The 23,466-nt window shown below is 47.2% G+C and overlaps 1 protein-coding gene across 1 annotated transcript in view; it reads right to left on the reverse strand.

Annotated features, from left to right (window-relative positions):
- Positions 1-21,540, reverse strand: part of LOC144121037 (uncharacterized) — a 43,409-nt gene extending 21,869 nt beyond the window's left edge. Inside the window, exon 1 of the mRNA XM_077653944.1 lies at positions 21,308-21,540. Coding sequence (XP_077510070.1) covers positions 21,308-21,374 — 67 coding nt within the window. The 5' untranslated portion in view covers positions 21,375-21,540. The remainder of the gene's footprint in view (positions 1-21,307) is intronic.
- Positions 21,541-23,466: the final 1,926 nt, after the last annotated feature.

Here is a 23,466-nt window from a genome sequence, read left to right on the forward strand (position 1 = left end):
TTTTTATTGTTCTTTCAAAAGCGTACCAGCACTACTAAGCGCACGCAAAGAACACGAAGAGAAGCAGAATACTCGTGCCCCAATAGTCAGGATTGCGAAACCTGACATTCCCCTACACCCCATTCCCCGAGCTCGAAGCCTTGCAGTAAAACGCGTTGCGGGGCAAGTTGGTGCATGGTTTGTACAAAAATAAAGTGCCATACAGGGCACCACAGAGGAAGAGACGACGAGAAGCGCCTGTCTCGTCGTCTCTTCCTCTGTTCTGTCCTGTTGGGCGCTTTATTTTTGTACAAATTGAAGCATTGCAATGACATGACCGCATATGCAAGACTTACTGAAAGCTAACACCACCAAAGCTGCTCTTATGTCGTTTTAGCAAAGATAACGAGTGCTCCTATCTGCTGTGCTGAGCACGTCGGCTGTTCTAGCCAGCTGTAGGAAAAGAGCGGCAAAATTTGGCGATCGCAGTAATGAAGGCCTGCGTTGCTTCATACAAGCTTTGCATTGCAAATTTTAAGAACACCATGAGACGGGCCCCACCTGATGTATTGGGCTGCGCTCGTGTTCGCGTTAAAATATTTTACCGCGCAAGCAGTACTAGAGCCACCATGTGGAGGTGCAGCCTCGAACCGTGTAGCCTTTAGCCTCGAAGCCTGTAGCCTGTTGCCAATGAAGCCTGCAATCTTCGGAAGCACCACCCATCGGCTAGCTCCTCACCGTATCTTCCTGGGTAGGGACTGCCAGCTCATCCACTCCATCCACTGCCCCCCCCCCCCCCCCCTACATAAACACACCCACGTACACTGGCCTGAAACGCCATCCGGCACCAACCCACCCAACTCTACCTCCAACTGTACCGGGAAAAAGGTTGCCCGTACATTCTGCAGCAAAGCCTTCCCGAAAAGGTGAACCGGCTAAAACCTTCCAGTTTCCCGTCTTCTTTGCTGTTGGCTGTTGATGAAATTTTGGCAAAGAAAATGAAATAGCTTTCAACCACTTACGAAAGGCCAATAGAAGCGACAAGAAATATTGAGGTCATTCCTTACTTCCGTAAAATTTCCCATGGGCTGATAAGTGTGCCAAGAATTTGGCACGAACGCGGTGTTTTCAGCACGCCGCAAGAATTCTGGTTTTCGCGCCTGCATCTCCGGCCGTTAAAAAGAACAATCCTGCAAAACCAAGAACCAAACTAGGTTGACAGTGTTGTGTGGAGGGGAGTGCATTCACTTCCCACGTCCAGTGGGAAAGCATGTATTGGGCAGACTGGGCAGTGCTTGAATTAACGCCCCAGAGAACACGGCAAAACGTTACGGTCAGCCGCAGGGAGCAACCTGGCTTCACACGTGAAAGACTGTAGGAACTGTTCGCCTGTATTTCACTGCACTAGCGTTATTGGCAAGGGGAAGTCCAGACACGAGAGCGTGCTACTTGAAACGTTTCTTATCAAAAGAATGTCCGCTCCTTCATGAGCGAACCATCTTCGCTTATCACAGAGAAAGAGTTGCGTATCATATCGGAGATTGAGTGACGACCTGACTTTAGTTTCTTTTGCAATGCAGCTGTCGTGCAGGCAATGAGGATTCAGGGTAGAAAAGTGCGTTATGTAAAAATACTAGAAAATGTCTATAACGGCTGCACAGCTAGCATTGTTCTCCATAAGGACAGCAAACAAATTCCTATCCTAGGCACGATCTTTCCTATGTTTGTTTACAGGAAGTATTTAGAGGCCTGAAACAGTTAAGGATAAGAGTTAATGGAGAATACCTTAATAATCTGCGATTGGTTGATGACACTGCATTACTGAGTCACTCAGGAGGTGAACATCAGATCATGATCCATGAGTCAGACAGGCAGAGCAGAAAAGTGGGTCTAAAGATTAATATGCAGGAAACAAAAATAAATGTTAAATAGCCTCGGGAGGGAAACGCAGTTTACAATTGGTACCAAGGCGCTGGAGTGCTAAGGGAAAACTTCTACTTAGGGCAGGTAGCGATCGCAGATAACACGATAGTGAAGTAACTAGAAGAATAAGAATGGGGTGGAGCGCATTTGGCAGGTTGTCTCAGATCATAAATGACAGTTTGCCAATATCCCCCATGAGAAAGGTACATAACAGCTGTATCTTACCGGTAGTCACCTACTGGGCAGAAACGTGGAGGCTAACGAAAATGGTTCAGGTTAAGGACAACGCAACGAGCTGTGGAAAGGAAAATCATAGGTGTAACGATAGTAGACAGGAAAAGGGCAGAGTGGGTCAGAGGACTAACGCGGGTTAATGACATCCTAGTCGAAATCAAGAGGGTAAGTTTACGGCGATAGGGTGGCCGCAGCTGGGACAGGACAAGATTAAATGGAGATATACTTTAGATGTCTTTGTCCCAGCAGTTGGCGTAGTCAGGATAATGATGATTATGCATGCACGCTTGATCAAAGTAAAGGCTTTTAAATACATGGATGAGACAAAAATAAATCAGTTGCTAGTCCGGCAACAGCGTGTGTGTGCCTTTTGGTCGTGCGTCTCGATTATACGCTGTTTTTTTGCTAACACACACACACACACACACACACACACACACACACACACACACACACACACACACACACACACACGCACACGCACACGCACACGCACACACACACACACACACACACACACACACACACACACACACACACACACACACACACACACACACACACACACACACACACACACACACACACACACACACACACACACACACTTTATAATATGGTCAATTAACAGCCTCGAGGAAATGACCGTCTTTATATGTGTCTACGCGCGTGCGTAAATAGGAGAAATATTTAGTCTGTGGTGACGCCTTGTTGATAATTATATAGAAAAACTGACATGGGCGCTCTATGTCATGATGTGCGACTATTCAGCGTGAATACGTACCTGAGGCGTTCGGTGTACCGGCGTGTCGAAAGTGGGCTTAGAGATAATGCGAGAAGATTAGACGAGGGAAAGAAATCCCAGTCGCAACGGCGGCAGATAAATCAGATTGATTCCTTCTGGACAGATTAAATTTTCTGGATGTCTCATTGCATACAGGGTTTCCATACGACGGAGCCGTAATCAATAAGCGGTCGGAGAAGTGTTTTATAAGCTAAAGGATTTGTGTGCTCTGGGGCTACACGCAATGCACACTACAGATAAACAAGTCTCTGGAGTGCTTTGTTTCATCTCAGATTGATATGTTTCGACCATACTGAGTGTGAAAAGCAATCCGATATACTTTCGACTGACTCGGAATCACGTTCAGTACACACAGAGAGTTCTCCTCTGGTATTTTAAAGGGCGCAATGTCCTTTCACCTTCCACGAAAGCATGTGTGTCATCGCCATAATATAGCGCACCCGGTCGCTGCACAGTCTCAGTAACTATAAATGTTACAGCTCCACACAAGAGCACTTCCTCTCCATATGGCCATCATTCCCGTTTCTTCTTCTCTCGTGGTTCGCGCCGGGTACACCGCGATTACTTCCGGTGGGCGTCCGAAGCCCATGGCCAAGAGTGTAGGCCAGTTTTCTGTCTTAAATATTTCACCCCACGGCCACTGTGAGGCGCTTCTGTTCTGCGATGAGATGACGCGCTAATGAAGCTTAGCGCATTAGGGGGTACAACATGAGTGAAGTACTGAGAGCTATTTGGGAAGGAACTATGGTGCCAGGGTTACATTTCGGTATGCAGTTTCATGCCTAATGGCAGAGGTTCAGTCGGGAGTAGAAATAAGCCGGAGAGCTGTTGGAAGATTAGCACTAGGTGCCCACGGCAAAACCACAATTGAGGCAATGCAGGGGGATGTGAGCTAGGCGTCATTCGAAGCAAGGGAAGTTGAGAGCAAAATATTGCATGCAGTACGCCGGAGGAAATCGGACGATCACAGGTGGGCCAGCTAAGATATCTAAATACTTATACAGAAAAAGCGTTGACACAAAGTGTCCGAAAATGGCCACAAAACTAACCAGAAAGTATGCAGGAAACAAGGACAAAGATATAAAGACCTATAAACGTCGAGTCGAAATGCACAGGGTGAGATTTAGAATAATCCAGTGAAAGATAAAAAGAAAGCAGAATGCACCTGTGCGGAAGATAGAAAACGCAAATCAGGAAGGAATCATTCTATATTAATTTAAGGTAGCGCCCTGCTGTTTGAAGCGAGAGGAGGTTGCCTTAAAAACGCGAAGCTGCTAAAAGGAAGTTAACTAAGAGGATGGCACATGTGCAGTGTGCGGTAAATCTCTAAAAGATATCCAGCATATTTTGCAAGAATGTGGCAGAATCCATCCAGATATCAACGAAGGCTGGCACAATATTCCTGCGATTTTAGGGTTTAGATGTAGCGAAGATAATTAGAACGTATCAACAGAGCGTATCAAGGTTGAAGGATTGGCGGCTTAATCGCAGGGGCATTTACCTAAATACAAGAGTTCAGGATTCAACACTGAAAATAAATAATTTGTAGGTAGAACCGTTGAGTTTGGCGTATTGGTTAGAGAAATAGAAGTAAGGAAATACAGAGGCATGGTGGCCCCCCCGAATCACCCCATGTCAAAACGACATCAATCCATCCAGACAGCCGACGGGCGTGTCCAGGCGACTGAGCCATAGAGTTATCGCTGTAATACTCGCGGCAATATGGCACCGAAGGGAACCATCGAACTTTAACAGCGATAGTAGCGTCCGGCACAATGACGTCATAACCTCCTTGCGCTGTGTGCGCGACGGTTTATTCATGCTTTTGGTACATAGTGCATAGGCTGTGAACTTTTCGAAGTCCAGCTGAGGAAAGCTAGAAGAGACAAAAGGTTCTTGAATGCAAGTGACGGCGGCGCCAGGATCCAATCCCCCGCCGTGGGTATGCGCCATAAAGCCCGAGGACATCATTATCATCATCATCATCATCATCATCTACAAACACGCGCACAAGGGTAGAACGAGGTTGTGAGAAGAGGAAAGACGCGGCAGGCAGGCTTTATTCATTTCAACCACACCGTGATGAAAGGCAAAATGTATGAAAGAAGTGACAAGGGGAGGATGTGAGAGAGATAAGAAAGGGTAGAGGTTTATGAAACGGCACAGAAGCGCAAGCGTTGTACCGTGCCGCCGTGTCGTCAGAAGGCAATCGGGATGCGCTTCTGCAAACACTGTGTGATGATCACTGTCACGGAATAGAGGCCGTGTAAAATACATGTCACATGCACACAGACGCATCAGCGCCATTTCATTCACTTCCAAAGCGAAGGAACTTCAGAAAGACCGTGGGGTTTCCGTTGAGCTATTTAGTTTGTATCGAACTGCTCTGCATGTCCGGAAACTTAAACTCTCGCTTCACCCTTGTGAGTAACGTTCACTCCATAATCTTTCTATGGCAAAGATCGCACAACGACACCCACACACATCAGTGTCATTACATGTTATGTGACAGCGCAACTGTTTCACAACACTTTTTTGCTAGCATGCATGGCACGACCATTTGTTGATCTTTTTACCGTTCAACCTAACAGCAGAATGCGTTTTTTTTTTAGTGCAGCTAGTTTCATCTTTGCACAGGCAAATTTCGACTGGTATCCTGTTTTTAATTTTTTATTATTGAATAACGAATAGGAATAAAGTTTAGTAAATGGTTGTTGTACCCTTTAGTCTTGATCTATTTATCCTGCACGTACGTCTGCAGATACTAAAGTATGGCCGGCGTCGACGCGCTTCCATAGCTTTTCGCCCCCTCTCCTCCCTCCGAAGATATAAATGTTAATTTAACCAAACTAAATAGATCTTAGAACTGCAGGGTCTTGTAAGCTCTGTAAGCACCATGGTGACCCCGACGGTTCAGACAAAAGTTTTGATGTCGGCAGACTTCAGTTTCGTGCTCTCTTGTCTAGAGCAGCGCCAGTTGTACAGAATCCACTGGATCTTTGAAGGCTCATTTCATAAAATACATTCTTTTGCTTCTATAATACACAGCATTTTTCCAGTTTTGTCCGCGCGTATTGCGCCATTAATTATCGCCTACACGTCTTCCCGCTGAGCTGTATATCAATAGGGGGCCGCACTCCCTCAAGCAGCAACTAAGTACCATTTTCTCTCATCCTGGCGTTTCTCCTTGATAATAATAATAATAATAATAATAATAATAATAATAATAATAATAATAATAATAATAATAATAATAATAATAATAATAATAATAATAATAATAATAATGTTTTTTGGTGGAAAGGAAATGGCACAGTATCTGTCTCATATATCGTTGGACACCTGAACCGCGCCGTAAGGGAAGGGATAAAGGAGGGAGTGAAAGAATAAAGGAAGAATAGGTGCCGTAGTGGAGGGCTCCGGAATAATTTCGACCACCTGGGGATCTTTAACGTGCACTGACATCGCACAGCACACGGGCGACTTAGCGTTTTTCCTCCATAAAAACGCAGCCGCTGCGGTCGGGTTATATTATTAATAAATAGCCATTTTAAACTTTGAAAGCATTTCTTAAATGTTAGTTAAAGATACGCACTGAAAAATTTTCTTCTAAACACGTGAAATTCACATCGCTGAATATGCGAGGGATGTTAAAAAGAAAACACACTGGTCTACAGATTTCCGTGCACATATTGTCAGCCCACCTAAAAAAAGTAACGCCTTCAAAGCGTGGAAGTAAGAGCCATACACTGGCAGCAAATCGACCTGCACGCAGTTTACACAGGCACTGCAGAAGCATTCAAGCGCCTTGTGTGGACCGCAAAGAGTGGACGTGCATATCGTAGTTGTCGCAATGGCGCAAGGAGTGAAAGGCAGATGAAACGGGATTTCCCTATGAGCCACTTCATGTTCGCGATAATGTGGTGGCGATGAAAGAGGAGATGGATGTTCCGCTTTCACGGATGCTTTTTTGTTTTTTGCTTCCATGAGTAATCTTCGAGAGATTGGACAAGCGCAGTATAGCCCAGGGTTTTACCGCGACATCGCTCGGGATCAAAACGCTGAGAGAACTGCCCCACTTGAAAAAAATAAACTGCACTTCCCGGCTTCAAGACTCCGCTGCTTTTTTTTCGGGCTTGTCTCTTGGGCAATGTGTACACAGGCTTGTAATCCGCATGTGTATTACTACATCGGCAGTATCCTCTGTCAGTACACAGTCGGCGCTTTGGGAAGGGAGCTGATGTGAAAATGTTCCTTCGCATAGAACGGGAGAGGCTGCTCAAATCGAAGAGGTACGTATGTGCTCCACAATGCTAGTAACAGTTTAACTGAAATACGTCCAACTGTGCAGTGTTATCCGGAAGATGGTTCACTCCAGATCGAGTTCTTAGAAAATTACTTTGACAGTACTCACGGGGCGGTTTGTGCTTTGACCTATTGCCTTTCCTCCATATTTTTAAATTTATCGTCAGTTGAATTTTTGCGTGTTACCTTCCTGTCAACAATAACTTAGAGAACCTACTTTACCAGCTGCTCTGCGGAGCGTCGTTAAGAGTCTCAGCAAAGGGGCAGAAAACAAACAGGTGCTGAACTGATGTGTTCAATTAATCTGCACAGCTGCTCGAAGTTCACCATTGAGCTCACAGTTATGCTTCGCATCCGTCGCTAGTTACCATTGCTTTCTACGCTACGCGGCTGAAGCAGCGGCTGCTGCCTCCGCGCGTAGGACATTCGGATATTTCTGAAGCGATGCGCTGCTGCCCAATATTTAGAAGCGCCAGCTCCTGTGACGCGCATTTCTTTTTTTTGTTTACTTTTTATTTATTTATTCGATTGATTTTTTTGTTAAGTAGTGCAAGGGCCTACATGGCATTACTCAGAGGAACGCATATGCTTTTGAAAAAGCATGCCCTGCTCACCTTCCTTGAATGCAAGGCGATCTGTCAGCGCATAACGCGTTGGGTTCGTGTACGCAACTCCCAATGCTCGCAGCGAAGAATCGGTGCCCAGTGAAAATAGATGAGACCGCTATCGGCCTTCGGTTCGGGCATGAGCACGATACAGCTCCGAGCACCCGCGTTCCGAATTTTTGGCTTGTGCGGGAGTACGTTCTGTTCGATTTTGTTTCGTTATGCGAAATGTGCAGAAAAACATGCGCATGCACACGTTGGTACTTCTGTCAGACACTTTGGTACAACCTGATAGCTCCCGGTGCTTTTTTTGTCAGTGACTGTGGTGGAGTTATTAGTTTTCTTAAATTCAAGTGTTGATCGATGGGCGCTTATAGTCTCCTGTGCGTGCGTGCCCTAGATACTTCAAACAGACCAGCAAGGTCTTCCAAACAACGGAGCCGGTAGCTCCAATGTATTATACGCGCTTGGGTGTCCTTGCTACGCCTGCGAATCGCATCCCTCTTATCTTGGCTACCAGGAAGATATGGTTAAACATTAACAAAGCAAGAATGGGCTGTCACTCTGTGACAGCACATCCTGTGACATAAGACAGCACATTCTGTGACATAAGAAACGGGTCCAGTTTTGGAACTTTGCTTTTTGTGCGTGTGACGTTGCTCGAAAAAGCCGGGAAATTGGGGCCAGATTCCACAACCTGAGTTTTTCTAATGTGCTACAAGCTTATTTTACGTATTTATTTTTTACGTATGAAACGCTTTGTTGCTGTGGCAGCCAACTCCACGTTTGGTAGTCCAGCTCTTGAGAAGAAAGGATGTTCGTTATGCGTAAACAGTAGTCTGCACAGTAGTCTGTGCACTCTTAGTTAGAAACTGATGATTGTACTAATCATCATATTAAGCTCAAAAATGCTATTTGTAGCTTTGTACTGCAGACTGTCATTTACTCCAAACTAATTTAAACTGAAATTTCTTACAAAGCTTATGGCAGAGTAGCAACGCGAAGTTGATAAATTTCTATTGAGATGAATCATTAAGACGCCAGACTGCTTATTGTCGAAGTCAGGGTATTAATTGCAGCGTCGAGTGCAACATCATTTTATAAGCGGAAATACGATGAAAGGTCTTCGCTCTCGCGGCGCTTAGCATTTATCATCAAATACGAATCTGCCCAGTGAGGCAAGATGGGCGTCATAATCTCGCATTTTTAGTAGGTCGCTTAAAAAAAACTTCGGACCAGAGCAAACAACTCTATGATAAAATGCAGAGCAAAACCATCACTTTGGCTCTGGCATCGTAAACATAAAGAAGGCCAAGCAGCTGTCCTCGGAAGCGGAACATTTGAAATTCTAAAAGAACCGCTGTCGGTTTGTTCCTTTACTACTCGTTTACATAATGTCACTAACCTGCAGCGCGCAGGAAAAACTGACCGACACTGACGCATGAGAATCCTGCCACGTCCCTCGCACAATCACCATCAATATTACAGCGCGATTGAAGCTTTCAGTCTCTTCTTTGTGAATTCTGAATTATTTTTGTTATATCTGCTTATATCTGAATTCTGCTCCCGTTTTCTGTTTGAAACAGCTAAGCGCACTGCAGCACTGCATGGCGATTGGCTGAAGACATTCAAGGCGCATCGCAGCATCATCCCCAACAGCAAACTTCTCGGTAATTTCTTTGAAGACGGCGCAACCAGCACCGCTGTCATACATCTCACATGCGACAGCGTAAGTGCATGACTTCGCATACTTTGAGACAGAAATGAGTGTTCTGTACCACGAACGCCACTACCAAATGTTTCGAGAAATGCTACGTTGCTACTCATTATTTCAGTTGCAAGAATAATGGCCGAGGATGGAACCCATTCTGGTTCGTCCGGGCAATTTGAAACCTGCTCGTCCCGATGGGTGCCCGAGTCTTTGACACGTGTAGAGATCGCAGGTGATGAAACAAGCAGATTTACTAATCAAATCAGAAAAAAAAAGCTTGAGTCAGAAGTTTCGGTTTTTCCCGCTGAAAATCCGCCAACAGAAGTAAGGGGGCCCCGAAGTGTCAGCGACGACAATTAACTGGGCGGGCGGATGAGATTAGGAAGCTTGTGCGTTTAAGGCCACCGCATCTGGCGGAGGACCGGGTTAATTAGAGGAAGACGCACACAGACTGTCGCCAGTCTGTGTGCGTCTTTCTCTGGTCTTGCGTCTTTTGTCGCTGGCTTTTTTTTTTCACGTCAACATGTACCAACTCGCCCAACAATTCACGCTTCTAATTAGAGGAATATGGCAGATGCCTTTGTACTGAAGTGGGCATAGTGAGGTTGATGATGGTGATGAAGATGATAATGAGCACGAGTAAGGGAAGTGGTCATGCCGGTACTATTTCTCTAGAGAAAGACAGGGCCGTTACTGCTGAGTAGAAGAGAACGGTACGCCAGCCGAAATCCTTCAGCAATCTGCAAGAACGGCGGAAGAGGATAAGATTGCGGGGAATCGACTTACACTAGGGCCGTGCGTTTTCGCTCACAGCGAACCGCACTGTTCAAAACAGCACGCAGTGGTTTTATTCATGACTCACCCAACTTGCAATTATGTCCTGACCGAGGCTAAAAATTCGCATACCCTGAAAAAGGCCTTCAGAATCTGTTTTCTTCAGCGAGATTGAGCTCGCAGTGATCAAAGAAAATAAAAATAATAGCGATTTCACAAATGGCTCACAGGATCGGAAAACTGCTTATGGGGAGAGAGAGAGAGAGTAAGAAAACTGCTTTTAATTTGCATTGGGTATAGCCTATAGGGACGTACGATGCTAATCGAATAGTGGTTGCACGTCTTACTTTCTATACATGTCAAAATTTTCGTACTTCTCCTTGTACTACGGCTTTTCCACAACTGAACAGCCGCAAGTACTCGCAATTTTCAAGGGCTATAGGGGAGGCACTGAAAAATCAATATAGCTGCCCGAGGTATGATCAGGCAGCCACGCTGGCCTGTGTTGCGTAGCGCTGCACTGCCGGATGATGCATTAAAATGTCCTTCTAGCACTTCGATGCATTATTCGCACATTGTCACAACTGAAACGGCGCTGTCCGGCTTTATTGACGGTAATAGAGCTCTCAGTGCGGTCTATATCGGGCACCACGGCGTATGCCCTGCAACCACTGCTTCTGGCAAAGTTTTTCAAAACGGCATACGTTCTGTATATAAGCGAATAAAAAAACGGCGCTGTGGAAGCTCGCAGAGGCACTTTTACACGGAAGAGGCGTGCACGGTGTAAGGGATCGGTGATGAGCAGGGTCATTAGGACCTTTCGCCCGGTCCCGGCGCCCGGCCCACCGCTGTTGCCGTGGGTGTGTGCAAAAAGCAACCAAAAATACAAAAATACGTCAAGCGCGCTGCGCGACTGAGCTGACAGAACAGCAGTTGGGTGGGAGACGCCGGAACAAGCCGTACGCCGTTGCTGGTATCATCTCTCGAATGGTACCGGAGGTTGGCTACGCGGTGAAATCCAGGAAAGCGAGTCCGAATATGCTGCAGGGAACACAATACGTAACTTCAATACGCAGAATTCTAATTGATATCAGTTTTCTGCTATGCATTTAAACAAGCTGGACACAATTTCACCCCCCCCCCCCCCCCGATCATCCCCTCTCTGGCAGACCTCATCATGAGTCACACCTTGACCTCGCCGGATGCTTTCCAGCCAGAACTTGTATCGATTTCAGAACGTGTTCTCGCGCTTTTATCATATGGCAGAGTGCGTGCGTCTGTGTATGTGTGAAGGGGGTGAGTTGGTTGCCCTTAATAAAACTTTCTATTTGTGGTGCCCGCGCCTTTGATAAGTCCCGTCCCTTTGGCATTCCTTGGGTCAAGCGGCGGGTCGGCGCGTGGCGTCGTAACACGACGCCGCCCTCAGCCTGTTGAAATCCTCCTCCCCACCGAACAACGCGATATGTGCACCCCTGATTCATTGCGTCGGTGGGTACACACTGAGGCCGTGCGGAGGAAGCACTTTGTTCATCTCGATGCCCTTGCTGGCTGTGATAGCTTTACGATACCATCCAGTGAGGGAGTGCACGCGCTCGTGTAGTGTTATAGCGAGTGTCTGAAAGCCCGCTTAAACCAGTATACTTTCAGAGACTTTGGCAACGACCTGCCAGTGCTCGCAGCCACTCTTGATAACTGGCGAGATTGTTTCGTCGGCGGCGAAATTTCTTTTCTGAACCTCGAAGTTTAATTTCCAAACTAAACGTGCCTGTGGAACAGGCTGGTAGGGAATAATTCCCTCATTTGCTTTTTTAATGCAGTGCAGATAAAAAAAAATTGTAAATTGTCTTATTTCAAATTGTTACGAAAACATTGTGCGGCCGCAATACATAATATAATAATTGGTTTTGGGGAAAGGAAATGGCGCAGTATCTGTCTCGTATATCGTTGGACACCTGAACCGCGCCGTAAGGGAAGGGATAAAGGAGGGAGTTAAAGAAGAAAGGAAGAGGCGCCGTAGGTGTAGGGCTCCGGAATAATTTCGACCACCTGGGGATCTTTAAAACGTGCACTGACATCGCACAGCACACGGTCGCCTTAGCGTTTCGCCTCCATCGAAACGCAGCCGCCGCGGTCGGGTTCGAACCCGGGAACTCCGGATCATCCGCCATATTCCCGAGCAGTCTTACTGAGGAAGCTGGGCGTCTACTAGCTGTAAGCCTTCGCTCCTCCAACTGCCATGCCAACTTCACCCGCCAAAAAACCCACCCTGTTTCTTTGGCGAGCTGACTCAATCCCGGCCTCAGCTTCTCAGCATATACTATGAACCTCCGCATAAGCAGGTCACAGCTGTCCTGTCGTCGTAACAGTGCACTTGATGTTTCAAAGCCGTTTTCATCCTAACTCTTCGACTACGGGTCCGCCACTTGCATCGCTTGTCTTTGCCTCGGGTCGTTGTATAATGACGTCATCATCTCACGGCTTCACTATCTCCTTATATATATCCTTCCTCCTTTACCTTCTACTGTGAGGAGCAGATAGCTAGGATCACGTTCCCATCACTGCCCTTCCTAGTATTAAAGCTTTCCCCACAGCATACGCTGCTGCATACGCGTCATTGTATTATGACGTCATCATCTCACAGCTTCACTATCTCCTTATTTACATCCTTCCTCCTTTACCTTCTCCTGTGAGGATCAGATAGCTGGGATCACGTTCCCATCAGTGCCCTTCCTAGTATTAAAGCTTTCCCCACAGCATACGCTGCTGCATACGCGTCATTGTATTATGACGTCATCATCTCACAGCTTCACTATCTCCTTATTTACATCCTTCCTCCTTTACCTTCTCCTGTGAGGATCAGATAGCTGGGATCACGTTCCCATCAGTGCCCTTCCTAGTAATAAAGCTTTCCCCACAGCATACGCTGCTGCATACGCGTCATTGTATTATGACGTCATCATCTCACAGCTTCACTATCTCCTTATTTACATCCTTCCTCCTTTACCTTCTCCTGTGAGGAGCAGATAGCTGGGGTCACGTTCCCATCAGTGCCCTTCCTAGTATTAAAGCTTTCCCCAAAGCATACGCTGCTGCATACGCGCTGATGCCTCCTGTCTTAGTCCTGTTCTATCATATCTCAGTGTTACGGAATACTTCTTGAATGGACGCAGAAGCAAAGGGCAGTGACTGCAAACTCTATCTCTTCGTAATGGGACCTGCCGGCAGCAATTCAAGCAGCGCAGCGAAGAGATAGACGAAGTGCTGCGGGGATTTTGAGTGACGTACGCTTGTGAGGTCAACAACAACAACAACAACAACAACAGCTTGTGAGTGTGTCCGTCGGGACGCTCTTCGACCAGCGCCCACCAGCCTGTGCTTCGAAAAATCACCTTTATACCTTAAAGAAAAAATAACGGGACTAATTTGAAGCGCCGTTAAATGAGTGGGCCACGTTTCCCGCACAGAGATTCACAGCGCGAGTCTTTTTATTGCAGCTACTGCAGTTGTGTCTGCCGCACGGATCTGCACGTGTTTTACTTGGGATGACGTAGAGGGGGATACGCTGTACTAAAGGGAGCTGCGTACCTTCTGGAATCGATGTGACAAGCGAGAGGGAGGGTCAACATTATTACAACGTATATAGCATTAAACATCGAGTAAAACAAGTGTTGCAACCACAAAGACCTCCTCTGTCTTACTGCTTTATTTTTTTTTTACTATTTATACTTGCCCTCATCCCCATCGTCTTGAACTATTTGCAGCTTTAGTTGTACGCTCAGTTACAACCCGCGAACCAGCCACCCCTGAGCAACTGGAATGAAGGATAAATAAAGATATGGGCGTTCATAGTCAACAGTGTTATTCGGCAGCGTTTTATATAGCTTTAGCTACAGTGGCTGGGGCTTGAGGGTTCTCGTAATTTGGTTGTAACATGCCTGCAACTAGAGGTTGTAACGTCGTTTATAGTCGCTTTTCGCGTGGGCTAGCGTTGCTTTTTGTTGTTTTTTCCTTTTTACTCACTGGCATTAGGTTTCAGCATTTTCTGGCACATAGCATGCGACTGTCGATCTAGAATTTCAGCTCAATTTATAAAAGAAGCACTTCCAGTGACATAAAAGTGGTGCGCGAAATGTCAACTCTCGAACTGGGCATTTCGTTAGGCGATTTTATTGCGTTAAATTCGAAACCTGAAAGGCGCGATCACGTTATTTTACAATATACGCTGTTTTGCAGCCTTGAACGTGAAGCTATCTTATCTCCTCCAGTTATCATGCGCCGCTGTTTCGCCAATAAAAAGCTAGCATGCCGATGCCTGCTTACAACGCTTGACCCTCTCTGCTTGTGATAATAAAAATATAGCTTCTGACGAAGAAACTGCGTAACCCGAAGAGAGCACGTGGCAATTGTTGCAATAACGTCTTTTTGTAGAGAAGAAGATGTGCGCGTGCTGGCGTGTTTCCTTCTCGAGACCGAACGGCGCCGGCCGAAATCACAGAACTCAGAATCGTGCCTACACAACCGCTTGGCGAAATAAAACCATTCGTCGCCAACCAACGCGAAATATCGACAACGCTGGGATTCTTGCGTCCATATAATGGCGAAAGGCTGCAACGGTCTCGGTTGAAAGAAAATATCCTCGGCTCCATTCTCGTCTTACACAAGTCGCTTGGGCCGTATAATTTACGCGCCTATCAGCGACATTGCTTTTCCTTGCTAGCTATAAACACTTTTTTTTGGCGATCCGTGAAAACAGGGGTCGTCGACGGTTGTCTTCCCTATGTCCTTGCGTTGCGTTCGAAGAGCTGCAGTTAGCTTCGTTCTGCTGTAAGATGCCGCAGAACGGCATGGCCACTTACAAGGTATCGTACCAATGATGTGAAGCGGCTGATACGCTGCTTTGCATCCGCGGCGGTCGCATATCGATGGAGACGAAATGTTAGAGGCCCTTGTACTGTGCGATGTCAGTGCACGTTAAAGAACCACCGGCGGTCGAAATTGTCCGGAGCCCTCCATTACGGCGTCCCTCATAGCCTCAGTCGCTTTGGGACGTTAAACACCGATAAACAAAACCGCTTTATTATTGCGAACCACCGCGGTGGCTTAGCGCCTATGGCGTTCGGGTGCAGATCCCGCCAAAATATGCCGCACCTCAAGTGTACCGTGCGGTGTCAGTACACTTTTATTTAAAGAACCACGGGGGATCGAAATCAACACGGAGCCATACACCATACAGCGACTCTTACAACTCCTCATGTGGCGCTTTGGACGTAGACCCCCACATACCATGCAACCTTACCTATTTTCATTGCACCGCAATGTCCTTGGTTTTCGAACACACTTGAGGAGTGCTTCATCGCCACACACTTGTCGAAGCTAATACCGTCGGTATAGCATACCATGTATTCTGGAACACCATCTGTTTCAGCGACAGCTTGATATATATATTTCTGAGGTGTGGCTGAAGCTCCGCCAGTGAGCTTCGCTAGATCCCTGGTGAACCATCCATGGATCGAGAAGTCCCGGATGGGAGTCATGCGTCCACACGGGCTGAGTACTTGGAGCGAAGGATCCGATGGGTTTGGTCGACAGCAAAAGCGGTCCCCGTGAAAGAAAGAGCCCAGACGGGTAGGCTGCTCTCACTTATTCACTTGTTCTCTCTATAAGGTCACAACCACTGTACTGTTCCGCACGCATCAGGCTGAGCGTTCTGCTAGGGCAAAGTTGATGGATACAACCGCCTCATGCGATCCCGTGTTAGATTAAGTTTTCTGACCGCACGCTATAGAATGCAGCAAACGTAATTTTCCTTATACGCATGCATGCCACGTGGATGATCGCATTTAAAGCAGCAGAATTCGTGCTGGCTCTCATAACGTATTTTTCCGCGTCGCACCAACACGACCGGCGAACATCTCTAGAGGTAACGTCATGAACAGAAAGGCATAACACAGAGCGGAGATTCCAACGCGATGGACGCAACGCCGCGACTTCCTGCTTCAAATGAGAAAGCGGGAAGACGAGCAGGGGCTAAAAATAATGTGAAATCAGCGGAACAACGACAGAACGCAAACCAGTCTAGAATTCAATTTTTTTTCTCTTTGCTTAGTCGTTGCGGTACTTTGCATACAGACAGCATCGTTTGGATTGCCCACTTCATCGCGCGAAGGCCCCGCACAGTTACGAGAGGTGCACGACTTGTTTAAAGCTTACCTCCCCAAACTTTGGTCGCTTCTAAATTGGACTCAAAGCCACTTCGAATACTGCGCTCGCATATGCAGCGGCGTTATAGGGCGCACGTCGTTCGTGGGATGACCCCGTGTGGTGACCCAGCCCTATACCTGGCGTTCGCTCACACGGCGCGGAGTTGTAAAAACTCACGCTTGTCGACAGAGCACCTGTAGTCCATTTGTTAGAGTGTGTACCCACTGTATTGCATGCGGCCAGTGCGAGAGATCGTGACCGATAGATATAGAAGTTCCCCCCTCCCAGATTATTCCGCGGCATCATCTCCGCTGCCGATGCAGGTCGCGTAAAGTGGTCGTGGTCGGCCCCTAGCTGTGCAGGTGTATACGCAGGCGTGCAATCTCGATACTTAGAGGAGGTCCTCCTCCATCGCGGGCTGCATATATATCGCCTCTTAATGCCACGCACAGAGGAAGCCACACCGGAAGGGAGGCAGGAACGGAAGGAAACCAGAAAACTCCGCCGGAGGTGCTTCAGCGCTTCTTCCGCTTTGACTCACGTGGCCTCCCGTAACACTTTCCCGACTGCGCAGTGCTCAGTGCATCGTGAAATGGCGGAGGTTGTGCTACGCGCGGCCTTCCTGCGGTCCCGCCGTCTCCTCGTCAGCACAATGAGGGGCCTCGGTGTTCTTTTTCTTGCTTTTCTTCGCAATTCGGAGAGGCTATACCTGTGTGTGTGTGCTGTACGCATGCGCAACCCTTTCGGAGAGGCCGCCTGCTCTCTCGTGCGGCGGTTATTTTTAAACACTGGCGAAGACTTCAGACAATCGACAAGCCTCACGTGTGGCTGGAGCTGCTGGGTGGTGGTGCGTGTTCTGCTGCAAGGTGCCCCGCGTTTAGCCGCGGATATGCGTGAGCTTCGCGCAAGCATGCGGGAAAACGTTGCGACCGTGCGGCGCCGAGCGGCGCGCTTTTGTACTCGATGAATCATGTCGACGTAACGACTGCCCGCGCTTTTGTTCCTGAAGCGTATTTATACCCCCGGATCTCTGCATCGCTGTCGTAGAGCCTCGAACAAAAGGTGTGTTGTCGTTTACTGAAAACCGGAAGCGTCTGCCTCGCCTGAAATATTGCGCAGGGGGCAGGCGGGTCTGTCCTCCCCATCCGTTAGACGGCTAAGGTTTGGACTTTAAGCATTAACGAGACGATGACAAGTTGAGCTAGAGGGTCGCTGCTGTTCGCAGTGCCCTCTTTGCATCTCGACGTAAGCGGAAACGTGTCTAGTATGTGTCGAGTGTTTTTAGGGCTAAGCCATGTGGCACAGGCAAAATGGGGGAAGGGGTTATATATATAGCGACACAGTTAAGTTAGAATAACTATGAGGGTTAAGGAGGGTACTGTTGAGGGGAGCTCTACACTCATCAGTGTGAGCGTTTTAAAACAGAGTAAATAATGATACCGCCCAGCCATCAATCATTTACGCCAAATAGCGAGGTGTGGCTTCCTAAACATTCTGGTAAATCAGCTCAGAAACGAGAATGTTTAGGGGAATAGTGCCCCCTTCTATTCCGCTGCATCGCAAATGGTTTATTACAGAAAAAAAATACTCTGCCTCTATGTAGGGCACATGAATCTTGGCACCAGGGTGTATTTCTTACATCATGCACAACACCGCTTTTTGCTAATAAAGCAGTTGCGATTTGACGCCTGAGTCATCACCTTCTCTTCTGCCCGATTTCTTCGTTTTTTTTTTATATGTTTCCACCATAATATAGCTATATATACAACAATGGCTGTCACCTCTTCGCACCTGTGGCTGAGTGGTTATGGCGCTCGGCTGCTGGCTCGAAAGACGCGCGTTCGATCCCGGCCGCGGCGGTCGAATTTCGATGGAGGCGAAATTCTAGAGGCCCATGTACTGTTCGATATCAGTGCACTTTAAAGAACCCCGGGTGGTCGAAATTTCCGGAGCCCTTCACTACGGCGTCTATCGTAGCCTGGGTAGTTTTGGGACGTTAAACCCCTATAAACCATAAACCATCTTCTGCTCTGGATGGCAGAGCAAAAATCGGTACAGTAAAGTGTATTGGGGACGTACGTCTTTTTTTTTTTTTTTTGCTGCGTGTCAATTTTGCCCGTGACTCTTCAGAAAAGGGGGACCGTGGCGTCGTGTCAAGTTTACGGAACGCGTACCTAACAGGCCGGCGGAAAAAGGCCAACGGAAGCAAGCGGCGGAAGCTGCGCCGTCGCAAGGCCAACGCAAACATCGGAGGACGTCTGTCTGAGCTTTTGCGTGGGCGTTGAGAGAGTGGCGCAGCGCACATTTATTGGAGGCTTGTTTGGAACGAGATAGGTGAAAACACTCGGCTGTAAATGAAACAGCAGTGCCGAGAAGGTTGCAATTGGTGCCACGATAATACGCAGCATGCTTTGGCAATTAGTGCTTTCATGCATTACTTAGAAGCCACCGCGGTGGCTCAGTGGTTATGGTGCTCGGCTGCTGACCCGAAGGACGCAGGTTCGATACCTGCCGCGATGGTCTCATTTCTAGAGAACTCCAGGCGGTCGAAATTATCCGGAGCCCTGCTCTAAAACGTCCCTCATAGCGTATGTCACTTTGGGACGTTAAACCGCATAAAACCAAGCATTACTACTCAAAGACTGAATAATGTTTAAGCTGGTGCACTTGCGCAGAAACGCATAAAACCTTCATATTTCCTTTACGAAACAATCAGTAAGAGTAGATTGCTGAAAGCGTACACGGTTTTATTATAGGTGCGGCTTGGGTGAATCATTTCCTTCAAGTTTACCAATATTCAGCAGAGAAAAAGAAGATATATATATATATATATATATATATATATATATATATATATATAGTTCAACTATCCGACAGACCTTACCCTGACTTTTCGCAACAACGCAACAAGCCCGAGCAGTCATCTTTCGAATCGAGATGGGAGACTGTCATTGTGTAATGTGCAGCGCTGGCAGGTGACGGACAGAGACGACAAGGACACACAACAGCTGGATATGACACAATATGGAATTCGATGGGAAAAAAATGCGCGTCCTGTTCATGTCATTCCCTCAGGGCATTCAGTTATAAACGCTGCTCTGGTAGAAATTTCTAATTCCCAGATTACAGTTTGTTAAAAAAACAGTTTTGAAATTTACTTTTTTTTCATCAAACTGCTAGCACCAAGTGTCACTCCCTTCTATCTCTACCAATCTACGGATACGTCGCCGAGACAGTGCACTTCCCTGGCCGAGTAAGAACAATCATATTCAAAGCTCAACTTCATATCCATACATTTGGGTGTAATTCAAGAATTCGAACTCAAAAGTCGTCCGGGGTCGTTTTGTCCCAATGCGTTAGCAGCCGAACTCAAGCCTCACGGTTCGCCGGAGTTTAGGCCCAGCTTAACACCTCCACTACAGTCTTATTTACACTGCCATATTGTGTTCCTGCGGTTGTTTACTTGTCTGCCGCTCGCGATATTGTCATAATGAGCTGTGCAATGGCACGACTGACAAGCCTTTTATGTACGACGCTCTGCTGCTGGTCAACAGGGCACTGACCGGATGCGGCAGAGGGCGATGACCGCACGCGCCAACGTCTTGGTTACACTTCGTCGCTTGTGTGCAGACATACGTTTCTCTGTTTTTCGCTCAATAACGGCCTTTAATCGGTAGTTAAGCAAGACACCTAAAAATATAAAACTGCACCACAGATCGAGCTCGGAACTGACTCTTCGGTTCCTCGGTTTTGAAACCGGCGTTGCACTGATTCAACGGTTAGTCCATCAAAGCCAGCATCCAAAAAGGTGGAACCAATCTTTTTGGGTGGATAGCGTGAGATGCGTGTCTGAGAAAAAAAACGGACCTCGCAATAAGAGAGCCGGAGAATGTTGCATAACTACTAAAACCGCAGTAGACACGGGCCAGAGGCAGGCAACAACACAGAGCGGCGACAACACCTCGGTCCTGTGTCTGCTGCGGTTCTAGTAGTTATCTCTCACTAACTGGCCTACAATTTTACTCTCCGTAGAGAATGTTGCGTTAAGCACGAATAATAAAAATCCGCACACATATAATCTCACTTCTAATTCCGGCTAGCGAACGGGCTCTGACTTTCAGTTCGACCGGCCGCGGTGGCTCAGTGGTTAGGGCGCTCAACTACTGATCCGGAGTTCCCGGGTTCGAACCCGACCGCGGCTGCTGCGTTTTTATGGAGGAAAAACGCTAAGGCGCCCGTGTGCTGTGCGATGTCAGTGCACGTTAAAGATCCCCAGGTGGTCGAAATTATTCCGGAGCCCTCCACTACGGCACCTCTTCTTCCTTTCTTCTTTCACTCCCTCCTTTATCCCTTCCCTTACGGCGCGGTTCAGGTGTCCAACGATATATGGGACAGATACTGCGCCATTTCCTTTCGCCCCAAAACCAATTATTATTATTATTATTATTATTATTATTATTATTATTATTATTATTATTATTATTATTATTATTATTATTAATATTATTATTATTATTATTATTATTATTATTATTATTATTATTATTATTATTATTATTATTATTATTATTATTATTATTATTATTATTATTTCAGTTCGCTATGCTATTCGTCATTGAGTCATCTGAATCCATCTTTATCACTTCATTTCCATCGCTGCTTGTTATTTTTCTTTTGCTATTTAACTCTCCTCTTCGAAGACACTGACGACACGATGAATGTGTTCGTAATGCTGTTTTCCTAGTGGCTAACTGCCGAACGGCGTCTCACCTGTGGCGATCACTGAGAAGACGACGAGCAATCTGACGAGAATCGCATCCTGCGCACTGTCGGGCATCTCTCGTGCTCAGTCTCAGAACACCAGCAGCTCTTGCCGAACAACCGATGCTCTATCTGAACAAAAACGTTCGTTGGATGCTGCAAAGCCTCGTCAGCTCACTGCGCTGACACCGACGAGGGAAAAACTGAACGATGCGTCCCTCAGAGCGCTGCGGTCCGGAACCCGCGCCTCTGGCCTTGCCCCGACGTTCCCCCCGAAGCCTAGTGGGGGAGGGAATGTTAGCACACCCTCCATCGGATGGGACCCGCTGAGGCGATTGGAATACAATTGGGACGCGGCAGTGCGCGCCTGTCTACCTGGCTGACTGTACCCTCTGTGTTCGTTTGTGCGCGTGTGTTGGTGTGCAGAGACCGGGACTGCGAGCGCGCTGGTTTCCGCCTGTCACCCGTCGCGGTAATCATTGTTTGGTGTCTGAGATACCCTTTGTTTCACTCTCTTTCCCTCTCTCGTCTTTTCTCGTGTAGCTTTCGGTGTAACTCGTAATTAACGTCATCAGCAAGCAGTACCGCAGTGCTTCTAGCCCAGTCAATTGTGGAGCCGTCACAATGGAGGCCTCCTGTTCTCACGAAAACAAGGTTTGAAAATGAGCTTGCTCGCTGATAATCAGCTGGAAAAGTCTTAAGGAGAGGGGGAAGAAAGAAAAGGCGGGGACGCTAACGGGTGATGTGCCCGGTTAATTAGCTACCCTACGCATGGTAAGCGGAGAAAAATGTATCATTAACGCAGCAAGCTCTGTTTTCTTCTGTTTTTTTTTGTTCGACAATACTGGCGTGGCGAGAACGGAAGCTACAAATGCGACGAGTAAAGTTCTCTGAAGCGTTATTTTTCAGCTGGAAATACTATGTAAATGTCCTGTTCCCAGCCCGTGGTACGTGTTGTAAAGCACTTAACATTATCGGAAAATGCACATCGTGAACCCGACCGCGGCGGCTGCGTTTTTATGGAGGAAAAACGCTGAGGCGCCCGTGTGCTGTGCGATGTCAGCGCACGTTAAAGATCCCCAGGTGGTCGAAATTATTCCGGAGCCCTCCACTACGGCACCTATTTCTTCCTTTCTTCTTTCACTCCCTCCCTTATCCCTTCCCATACGGCGCGGTTCAGGTGTCCAAAGATATATGAGACAGATACTGCGCCATTTCCTTTCCCCAAGAACCAATTAATTAATTAAAAACTCAAAAGGTTAACGGCTATATAATTCACTCTTAAGCCTTGTAGTAGGCAACTTACGGCAGTTCTGAAGACTTAAAGCTCCAGAAGGTTCCCGCTGACAGATATCTTCAACTTCCGATAATTCGAAGATTTGCGCATGTCGCAAGTGCCCCACTATGCAGCACAAGAGCCTACCCCGCTGTCTGGAAACACTGGGCCAAAGATGCACTGGTATCAACACATTAATTCTGAAGCTGCAGGGCTTAATAAGTTCGTTCCCGCAGATTATGCGTGGTGGCGTGCCCTATGGGCGCACACGCATAAGAAAACGGTTTGTTAAGCAAATCCTGTCGTTTCAACTTGAACAGTTCAATTAGCGCACGAACTTCTCGACGTCCTTCCGTCAGAAGGAGGCCCGCATTTTAGCGGAATGTCTAATACCGGTCTCACCGCAAAGGAAAGCGGTGAAGACGCTCCTGAAGTTATTTAAGGACTCGGGTTTGAGTTCTCGACTGTAAACTTTGAGCTTTAAGTGCGCACTCTCTGTCTCCTTGTCATAGTGGTCGATACGCGTGAGAAACTCATTTTCTTGCCGCTCTTTCTTCCCCTTTTTTTCCCCCTATGTACCCCTCTTAACGTGTAGGGTAGCCTACTGGGCATCGCCTGGTTGACCTCCCTGCCTTTCCGTCCTTCTGTTCCTCTCTCTCTCTCTCTCTCTAATACTGGCTCTCTTGACAACCCTTCAATGCACGCAAAAATTTTGACAGCCAATAGTTCACTAAGCAATCAAATAAGCGCGCTGGTCTCAGCAGAAAGTGCTTCCATTTTTCCCTGGCATCATCGGTGAAGGCAGTATTCGCTAAGGTGTCCTAGCTCTCTTCACCGCTTATTAGTTTTTTTCCTTCGTAGTCAGCTGCGCAGTGACAGGGGAAACGGATGG

This window comes from Amblyomma americanum, chromosome 2 (assembly GCF_052857255.1).
Source record: "Amblyomma americanum isolate KBUSLIRL-KWMA chromosome 2, ASM5285725v1, whole genome shotgun sequence".
Taxonomy (NCBI): Eukaryota; Metazoa; Arthropoda; class Arachnida; order Ixodida; family Ixodidae; genus Amblyomma; species Amblyomma americanum.